Raw genomic sequence first — 9,619 nt, 5'->3', positions numbered from 1 at the left:
CAAATCGCTGCTGCTCTTTGTGGATCTCCAAGGAAGGTGTCAAGACAGATCAGCTTGAAAGTCCCTGTGCTGCTCTCTCCGAGTATTTTGCATAAGTGAGGCAACTCTTTTGCTAAATAAAAACACCGAGTTGGGCCTGGAAGAGAGGAAAATGTGCATCAAGGATCCAGCTGATGCCAATCAACACTCAGCCTCGACTGCTGGAATACTTTCCTGGCTGAAGGCAGGAAAATGTTCCATCCTTCAAGGATTTCTGTCTCTTCAGGGATTTGTTTAAATCCCCAAAAAAACAGGGTTTTCATGAGGGGTTTGCTTGCAGCTGGGTGAAAACCTTTTATAGCAAAGTGGTGAAATCCAGCTGGAGGAACGAGGAATTTTCCTTCTCCAAGGTCTTGACCAGAAGCAGCGTGGTCCTGGCTTGTGCCTGGGGATTTGGGATCCATCTGGGAAAGGGCTGCCGGGTTGTGGGATCTGCAGGAATCGGGAACCGGGAGGGGCAGCAGCTCCCACAGCTTTTGGTGGATGCTGCAGGTGGGGAGGGTGTGGGATCTGAAAGCTCATCCCATTCCTCCCCCTGCCATGGGCAGGGACAACTTCCACCATCCCTGGCTGCTCCAAGCCCCGTCCAAGCCGGCCTTGGACACTTCTGGGGATCCAGGGGCAGCCACAGCTGCTCTGGGCACCCTGTGCCAGGGCCTCAGCACCCTCCTAGGGAACAATTCCTTCCCAAATCCCATCTCTCCCTGCTCTCTGGCAGTGGGAAGCTATTCCCTGTGTCCTGTCCCTCCATCCCTTGTCCCCAGTCCCTCTCCAGCTCTCCTGGAGCCCCTTTAGGCTCTGGAAGGGGCTCTGAGCTCTCCCTGGAGCCTTCTCCTCTCCAGGTGAACACCCTCAGCTCTCCCAGCCTGGCTCCAGCCCTCAGAGCATCTTTGAGTCTCCCTGGACTCGCTCCAGCAGCTCCACATGCTCCCTGAGCTGGGACCCCAGAGCTGGAGGCAGCTCTGCCGACTGGGATCTCTCCAGAGCAGGGAAGAGAGGGAGAATCCCCTCCCTCACCCTGCAGTGGGATGGGATGGGATGGGATGGGACGGGACGGGATGGGATGGGAGAGGGGATGGAAGATGAAGATGGGAGAGGGTTGGGGAGGAGGATGAATGAAAGAGGGATGGAGAGGGGATGGGCTGGAGGAGAGCACGGGCACAGGGGGTCCCACTGCCCTCCCCCCCCAGCCGGCTGCGGGAGGGAGGTCCCAGAAAGGGCCGAGGGGCTGCGCCCGGGAGGGGGGCGGCTCCTTAGGGTGCGGAGCGGGGCGGCCCCGGCCGTGTCCCCTCCCGTGTCCCCTCCCCGCGCCGTCCGCAGTGCTGCCGCCGGAGCCGCGCAGCGCCAGCGCGGCCGTGCGCGGAGAGCGGCGCCGGGACCCCCGGCACCCCGGGACCCCCGGCACCCCGGGACCCCCGAAACGCCGGGACCCCGGCCCAGGTAAGGGGGGAATTCAGGGGTCCCCCGGCGCCACAGCGGGGCGTGGCAGAGGGAGGACTCAGGAGATGCCGGGCGTGCCGCGGGGCTCTGCAGGGACAGGGGTCGGGATGCAGCTCTGGGGGGTCGGGATGCACGTCCCGGGGTGTTCCTCGCCCCCGCACCCCGCTCCTGGCCCGGGGAAAGTTGCGGCAGCCCGGAGCGTGCGGGCGGTGGGTGACACCCCCCAGCCCGCGACCGCGGCGCCCGTGGGTGGCCGGTGGCTGGAGCGGGTCCCCGGCGGTGCGGTGGGGCTGGCAGCGCCCGCGGGTGCGGGTGGGGGGAGGCTCTGGGTGCTGCTGCTCGTCTTGGCCGTGTGCGGACAACTTTGAAGCGTGTTGGGCATTTGCGGGTGTTGTAGCCCCCAAAATACGCTTTTTATCCCCGGCCCCGGGGTGTGGGTGTCTGAGCACACCCTGCGGTGGCCCCAAGGATGAGCCCCTTCCCAGAACCCTGGCAGCGGGGGGATGTGGGGAGCGCCCTGACCCTGCTGCGGGGACATTTTGGGGTGCTCTGCTCCCTGGTGGGGATCTGCAAGGGCATCGCTGCCCGGCTCAGCGCGGCCGGAGGGCTCTGGCAGGTGCTGCTCCTTTCCCAGGATGGGCCAAAGTGGTGCAAACAGCACCAAAAACCTTTCTGGAGTAGCCTGGAACCTCTAGGAGGCAAAACCACCTCGGGAATGAGGCTGGGGCTGCTGGAAGCTGTGGCTCGCAGGGATGGGTTCTTCCAGAAAAGGGACCTGGTTGCGTCTCTTGCTGGTGTCTTTCTAATAATTCTGGTTATGAGCTGGAGCAGCGATTTGTCTTTGTGTAGTGATGAACACTCCTTCATTCCCCTGCTGAAACAGCTCTGAGCGAAGGCAGCTGCCCCGGCCGTGGCTCTGCTCTGGGCTCGGGCCATGGCACGCTCCTCCCGGGATCCTGGGAGCGTGTGTGGGATCAGCCTGATCCCCCTCTTCCCGTGAGGCTGCAAGATATAAAAACAAAAAAAACCCCACCAAAAAACCACAAGATAATCCAAACGCGGCCAGTTGGCTCCGGGGATGCAGAGATGAGAACAGATGAACCATTTGCTTTAATTACTGGTATCAAAAGCCCAGGCTGCAGCTTAGCCTGAAAATAAATATTGTTAATGTTGTGACACCGGGCTCTATTTGATGCATCATTCATCCGGGAGGGATTGAGCGAGCTGTGAGGGCTGACTCAGATCTGCCTCAGGGGTTCCGTAGGGAGGCATCAGCCCTGGAGCCGTGGGGCTGAGCCCCACGCGCGGCACCGGGAATCGCTGTCGCATCCCGTGGGCGCCTCGCCGGGCATCCCGCAGGAGGGGAGCGCCGGGTGGGCGCTGCTCGCCCGCAGCAGCCTCGGGCAGCGCTGTGGCAGCGCCGGGCGATGCGGTGGGAGCTCTTCGCCGTCCCCTGCAGGGTGGGAACCCAGCGCATCCCAACCCCACCGGCCCTGCTCAGAGCCCCCGCTGGGTGCCAACCCCGTGCCGTGCTCGGCGCCGGCTCCAGCTCCGCTTCCCGCACCTTCACAGACTTCCCTCCGCGCTGCGCTGGCTCCTGCTGGCGGTGGGAAAGGCGCATTTGGGGTGTGGAGCACCCTTTGCAGCGAGGGTGACGGCCCGGAGCCCACTGCGGGGCTCTGCGTGGAACGCGCGGGGTGAGACGTTCCCAGCTTTGGGAAGGGCGAGGGGAGGAAAACTGAGGGAGGTGAGGGGCCTCAGCCGCGTTTTGCGCTCAAGTTTTGAGGGACTTTCCGTGGGGGATGACAATGAGCCGGTTCCCCGTGCCCACCGCAGGTGCCGGGGCTGTGCAGGCAGTGGTGACCCCCGTGCCAGCTCGCCGGTGGCCTTCGGTGCCCTCCTCCCGCCCGCAGCTCGGTGACGCTGTCACTGCAGTCACCGCCAATTAGCGCTGAGAGTAATGAACCGCTCCAGGTGGTCCCAGCCCAGCGCTCAAGGACTAGGAAGGGAGGGGGCTCTGCTTCCCAAGGCCGGGCTCATTAATTCCCCCTCCCTCCCTCGGCTGGGGAGTGGCTGGGGGTGGAGGGAGAGGCCGTGCTGGTTTATAAAGGTTCACGTGGTGGGGGCAGTAATTCCCTTCTCCAGCCCTGGGAGGTTTGGATCCAGCTCTCCGCTTTGGATCTGGGGTGCCGCTGATGGGGCGCACGTGAAACCAGGTACTGAGGGGGTTGTGGTGGGGGGGAGAGGAACTGGGGAAACTGGGAGTGTCCCAGGCTGGTGCAGACCCCGAGCTGGTGGCCGTGTGCTGCTCTGCCTGTGGCACGGTCGTGCTGCGGTGCTGAGGGATCCCCCCAGCAGTGGGACCCCTCCTCACAGGCCTGGTCCTGCGTGGCTCGTCTGCCCCAGCCTGGGGATGCCACCCCCACTGTTGCTCCTGTGGGGTGACACCGCGGCCCTCCGCCATCCCTGGAGCGCCTTGTGGGGACTGTCACCCTCCCCTGGCAGCGAGCAGGACCCGCTACCTCCGAGCTCACCTGGCTGGTGCTTCCCAGCCTTTTCCCATGGCTAAACCTCCCCCAGCCGCTGTCGCGGTGCGAGGATCCCTGCGCTGGATCCCGGCTGGGATCGAGGTGGCTCTGGCCATGCTCCCTGTCCCTGGCATCGAGGGTGCGATGCCGGCTCCCTGTGCCGGAGCCGTGCAGGGATCTTTCCGTTGCTAAGCAGCTCCTGAGGAGCGATGGCACCACCGCTGCCGTGCTCGGGGTGTGCCCAGACATCACCTGGATCTGCCCCTCCAGCAGCCCCGCGTGAGTCAGATACGCCCAGCAGTGGTTTATTTATTTAAATTTTTTCCCCCCATTGTCTTTCCTGTAATTAATCAAGGGGAATAAATCCTTGCGACAGCATCCTAACAGTGTTTGGTTTGGGGAGGGAGCTGCTGGAGGAAATGTCAGCGTGCTGCTTAAATAAAACTGACTGAGCTGCTGCTCAGCTGCCTTGGGATGCAGCTTTGTCTGGAGGATGGCGGGGAGCTGGGAATTCAGGGGGAGTGGAATAAAGGCAGTTCTCAGCACCTTGTGGCGATCGAAAGGCAGCAGTGGCATTCGCCAAGCCAAGAGCAATTGGTGTTCCCAAAGACTCCCAGCGGCTGTGGAGTGGGTTTAACTGGAGGGCAGTGGAGGCATCGCTTTGCCTTTCCTGTCTCTGGTGTGTCACTGTCACCTGTGGCCCGTGGCTGTCACGCTGAGCTTTAATTAACTAATTAGTGCCACGCTGACCCGGGAAGCTGCAGGGCTGCTGCTCCCTGCAAGGGCTCGGTGTGGGGCTGACGGATGTGGTGGCCCCAGGGCTGTGACTCGCTGGCTCTGGGTCTTTCCCCAAAGCTGCATTCCCAGGACCCCTCAGCCTCAGCCAAGGCTCTGATTTGGAGGATGTGGGAACCCACAGCACGTGCTGTGTCACCTGCTGCTCCCTCTGGGATTGTCCTGTCCTGCTGCCGGACGTGTCCAGGTGTCCGGCAGGAGCTCCAGCCCCAGCAGCTTCCTGCCAGCCGAGCTCTGCCTCCCTCCTTCCTGCCTTTAAAGGAAAGCCTGGGCCGTGGGCTGTTCCCCGAGCGCCGTCCCTCGGGCAGCTTGCCCAATTTTGCCCGAACTTTCTAAAACCATTCGCACGTGGGATGAGACGAATGATGGAATGCCGGGATTTGAGGGAGTTTGGGTGTGTGGGACCCTACAGGGCTGGGCTGCCCTCCTGCCCCTCCTGGTGACCTGCTGATCATCTTGCAGTGTTACACCGCTGCTCCTGCAGATATTTTGGGGATATTTTCCCCTTTTTTCCCCATCTGTGGGTAAATCCAGCAGTACCAAATCCTGCCTGGAGCCAGAGGAGAGTATGAGGACCTGCTGCTTGCCCCTAGAGCTGTGAGCATGTGCCACAGGGAATGGTGTGGGATGCACGGTAGGCAAGCTCCTTTTCCTGGGAGAGGATGAGCCTGGATGTTGGGAGATGCTCAGGGCACAGCCGGATGTGGGATGTGATGTCCGTGCCAGGTGTCTGCACAGGACTTGGAATTCTCTGTGGTTTGCAGCCCTTCCTGGGTGCCAGGCATGGAGCAGGGCAGGATCTGGTCCTGAGGGACTTGGGAGATGGCTGGAAACGTCCCCAGGAGCTGGGAGAGGTTTCCAGCCAAACTTGGTGTTTCGGGATGTGTGCCCCGAGTGGTGAGGAGACAATTCCATCCTGGCTCGTCCCAACTTTGGCATTTGCTCGTCCCACTGCTCCTCTGGGGGGGTCTCAGTGGGTCCTTGTCACCCCAAAATATGCCCCTCTTCTCTCTGGGGAGCCCCATCAGGCAATCCCATCCTCATCCCGTGTTGTTCCACCCCCGGCTCCAGCTGTGGAGCATAAACCCGCTCCGGTGCCAACCTGCAAAGCCCAGCATCCCAAAGGAGGATCACTTTGGATCCATTCCACTTCCAAACCTCCTGCTTGGTGATGACACCCAATAATCTCCCACCTGGCACTGGAGCAGCAGCTTGGGTTGGTTGGTTGGGGTCTGGCTGCTGCCGCTGCTCCGTGCTCCAGGTGAGTGGATGATCCCCAAAACCTGCCTTTTTCCACCCAGATTAATCACATCGAGCTTTGTCAATGGAAAAATTACCTCATCATTGGCACTGGCAGGTGGTGAGAGCAGCAGACTTATTCAATATTTAAGAAAGCTGCATTGCAGAGCTCGGGAGGCTGGAGGGAGAAATAGGTTGCCTGTGTCAGTGTCTGCTGCTGGAGACAATCTCTGCAGGCATCGGCTGGCAAGTGCGGAGCTCACCAGTAAAACCTCACCCTTGCCCTGGGAGCCTGGAAAATACGGGATTTTCTCTGGTTTGGCATTTCCAGGTGGCTCGAGGGGTGTGTTAGCACAGCCCTGTGCTGGGGTTGTGCTCGGTTGTGGGTGGCTCTGGGCCCTGCAGTGCCGGCGCTGTGGGGACGGATGGGCTCGTTCCATGGGGATCCTGCTGCCTTTCCAGCCTTCCCACGGCTGCTGGAGGGTGAGTGTGACCTGCTGGTTGTGACGCTGCACCTGCCAGATTTTGGGTGCTGGAGGTGGGCCCGTGAGCCGACAGCTCCGGGAGAGGGATCCACGGAAGGTGTTCAGTCCAGCTTTATTGAGGCACGATGGAATCCACGGGCTCCGTCACACACAAGTAACGGAGCAGCATGATTGGAGTCATGTGGCCCTTCCTTAAGGCCAGAAATTAAGACCTCACTGCTATTCCTGGCTCTGCCCGGGACACGCCGCGTTGGCGCCGGCGGGAGCTGCCGGCATCCATCGGAAAACCTCGGGCAGCTGGCGGGATGAGACAGCTCCTCACATCCCCACTGACACCAGGGCAGCAGATCCGGGACCCTCCGGGCTCAGCCAAGCCCTGGAAGGTTTTGGCACCCTCCTAGGTTGGGATATTTGCGTTTCACTAAGGAAATGCTGCTGCATCCCATCGATGCCCGCTTGGATGGCCACATCCTTGTGCTCGGGAGCCGGGATTTGGCAGGGAGGGAAAAGCCACCCGGAGCTGTTTTTTGTCCTTTCCCGTACTTTAAAAATGCCGAAGGAAGCATTAGGGCAAGCGGGGGTAGCTGCTGGAAGTAATGCAAAGTAGATTTTTCCAAATCTATTATTTATAGGCGGAGAAAGGGATTGTGTATTCCTTCAGGAGCCGGCCCCGGGCTCCGCTCCATCCGCAGCAAAGCGGAACGCTCGTGGCCTCGCTGTCATTAGCAGAAAGTTCCAGCTCGGGGAAGGAGTTTTCCTTCCTGATCCCTCTTCGCAAGGAAAAACCAGGGATTTTCCCCTCTTTTCCCCAGCTGCAGTGTTTGGGGTGGACATTCCTGCTCGGTGTGACCTTGGGCAAATCCCTTATCCACCAAAAATGGGTGGTGGCATCGAGGTGCTGTCCTTGCTCCCTGTTCAACCTGCGCCCACGCCGGGACCCCCCGGCTGTGCCGGGACATTCATTCCCAGTGGGAATTTGCTGCTGCAGTGCGGATTGTGGAGGTGGCGGGGGGGGGGGCTCAAATGAACAATTTGCTTCATTAAGTGACCTTGTTAATCGGAGCCTTCTGGTTTGGCACAGGAACAGGCGCTGTGTGAACCAGCAGAGCACTAATTACCCACGTGCCTCGCTTCTCCTGCTTTTCCAAAAATACTTTTCCACATCCCCAAGTTTTCCATGAAGCCAAGGTGAGCCTCAAGCCTCCACTGACTCCTCAGGGAGTGAGGAGGAACTCCTGCAGTACTGCAGAGCCTTTTCCCCTCTTTTTTTGGGGGAAGTTGGGTGTTTTCTCCTGGCTTGGAGTTGGTGATTTTGGCCGGGCGGTTTTGCAAGCTCCCGTTTCCCATCTTTTCCATGGTATAATCTCCCCAATTTCTCTGCCAGAGTTTTGCTGGAGCTGCTTCGTGCCCTGCAAAGGTGCATTTCCCAGTTTGGGGAGAGCTCTGGTCCTGCTGGGATGCTGGTTTTGGGACCTGGTGGGATGAGGGGAACTGAGAAGTCCCTTCCAGGCAGGGAGGAATCCAAGGCAGTGTCTTCCCAGGGTAGCAGGATGGGAGGATGGATGATCCATGGGCTGGGAGCAGCCTCGTTGTCCATGGCTGGGCTCTGCAGAGGGGTTTAGGGTTTTTTGGGAATTTTTTAGCTCTGCTGCAGGCAGATTCATCAAATCCCTGGTTTTCCCTCAGAAGACTTGGTGGGATGAATGGATCCATCCAGTCCCAATCCCCCTGCAGTGAACAGGGGCAAAACCCCTCCAAAAAATGGGAACAAAGCAACAATCAGCCTGTGGATCTGACATCCACTGGTATTTTAAGGAGAAGGGTTTGAAGAACCCTCTCTGGATGAACCTTTGGAGAGGAGTGGATGGGCCCTCATGTTGGAGTCCTGGTGCTGTGTTTGCCCTCCTGGATCCGCTTCAGTAAACCACAACGGAAAAGGAGGGAATGTGGTTTGGGAAGGACAGCGAGACGTGCTGGACTTTGGGGAAGAAGTTCCCTTGTTTGTAGCTGTTGCTCTGGAATGGATCCCCCTCTTCCCTTCTGGCTCTGAAGCCTCATAATTAATGTGAGGTTGGGGATTCATTAATTACACCCAGGCTGTGCTGCCCTCCTGGGAAGGAGGTGGCTGGAGGCTCCTGCTTCTCAACACCCAGACAGCTGCTGAAGTGACATTCCTGCTCCGAACCCTCTCAATCCCACAAACAAAGCCTTTCCTGGCGTGATTTTTAGGAATTTTTTGTTGTTTTTTTCCCTACAGCCTGGCTGGAAGCTCCACGACTCCATTGGCATCTGGGAGCAAAGCGACTGCCGTCTCTGCTGGACGGCCAGCGGGGCACTGGTGTCCCCAAACTCGTGCCCGGGGTGGCCGGCGATGACCGACGCGGTGCTGGGCGGCTCCTCTGACCGGTGGATGTGCCCCAGTGACAGGACCATGTCCCTCCGAGCCAGGTGAGAGCAGAGCACAGGGTGGGTGGGGTGGGGACACCGGGAGTTGTTTTTGTGCCGTTGGATGGGGACATTTTGCCGTGTTCGCTCCTAAAGCCCCTGAGCGAGGGGGTGGGGACAGAGCTGGGGTGTGCAGGTGCTCAGGAGCCCTGTCCCTCTGTCCTGTCACCCTGCACGGTGACACCACATCCCCCTCTGGAGCACATCTCCAGCCTGGATGGGGGCTGGCTGTGGTGCCTGGATGTTTGGAGCTGCTCTTTGGGAACAGTGGGAGTTCATGGGGAGGGAGCGGGAGTTGGGGACTGTCACCCCGAGGTGCCAGGCTGGGCTCTCCTCATCCCTGCTCTCACCTATTCCTTATTCCCTCTCTTTCCCTGTGCTTCCCAGCAGTGAGAAGGAGCAGTAAGTATCTCCTTTGCTTTTGTTTTTCACTTATTCCTCTTTTCCTGCTACTTTGAAGGTCTGAGAAAAGCGAAAAAAAAAGGGTTTGGATGCCCCCCCCCCCAAAAAAAACCAGCCTTTGGGAAGTGTCACGCAGAGTTTTAATGAACTTAAGGCTCAGGACCATGTGGAGCTGTTCAATCCAGAGGGGAAAAGAGCCAGGAAAGGTCTTTGGATGAGCAGGAAGGTGAAGAATGTTTGCCTTTT

At 59.6% G+C, this 9,619-nt stretch overlaps 1 protein-coding gene across 7 annotated transcripts in view; it reads left to right on the top strand.

Moving 5' to 3' along the window:
• The first annotated feature begins 1,350 nt into the window (after positions 1 to 1,350).
• RPH3A (rabphilin 3A) overlaps positions 1,351 to 9,619 on the top strand; it is a 28,610-nt gene continuing 20,341 nt past the window's right edge. The window contains exons 1-3 of one of the 7 annotated variants that reach the window (XM_032127877.1): positions 1,351 to 1,479; positions 8,784 to 8,974; positions 9,359 to 9,373. In XM_032127877.1, coding sequence (XP_031983768.1) covers positions 8,898 to 8,974; positions 9,359 to 9,373 — 92 coding nt within the window. In that variant the 5' untranslated portion in view covers positions 1,351 to 1,479; positions 8,784 to 8,897. Of the gene's footprint in view, positions 1,480 to 3,586; positions 3,696 to 6,270; positions 6,525 to 8,783; positions 8,975 to 9,358; positions 9,374 to 9,619 lie in introns of those variants that run through there. The other 6 variants (XM_032127878.1, XM_032127872.1, XM_032127871.1 and 3 more) reach the window with 6 other exon arrangements.

The sequence above is a fragment of the Corvus moneduloides genome, chromosome 18 (genome assembly GCF_009650955.1).
Source record: "Corvus moneduloides isolate bCorMon1 chromosome 18, bCorMon1.pri, whole genome shotgun sequence".
Taxonomy (NCBI): Eukaryota; Metazoa; Chordata; class Aves; order Passeriformes; family Corvidae; genus Corvus; species Corvus moneduloides.
Note: the sequence above shows the minus strand (reverse complement) of the source record. Positions and strands in the feature narration are given on the sequence as shown.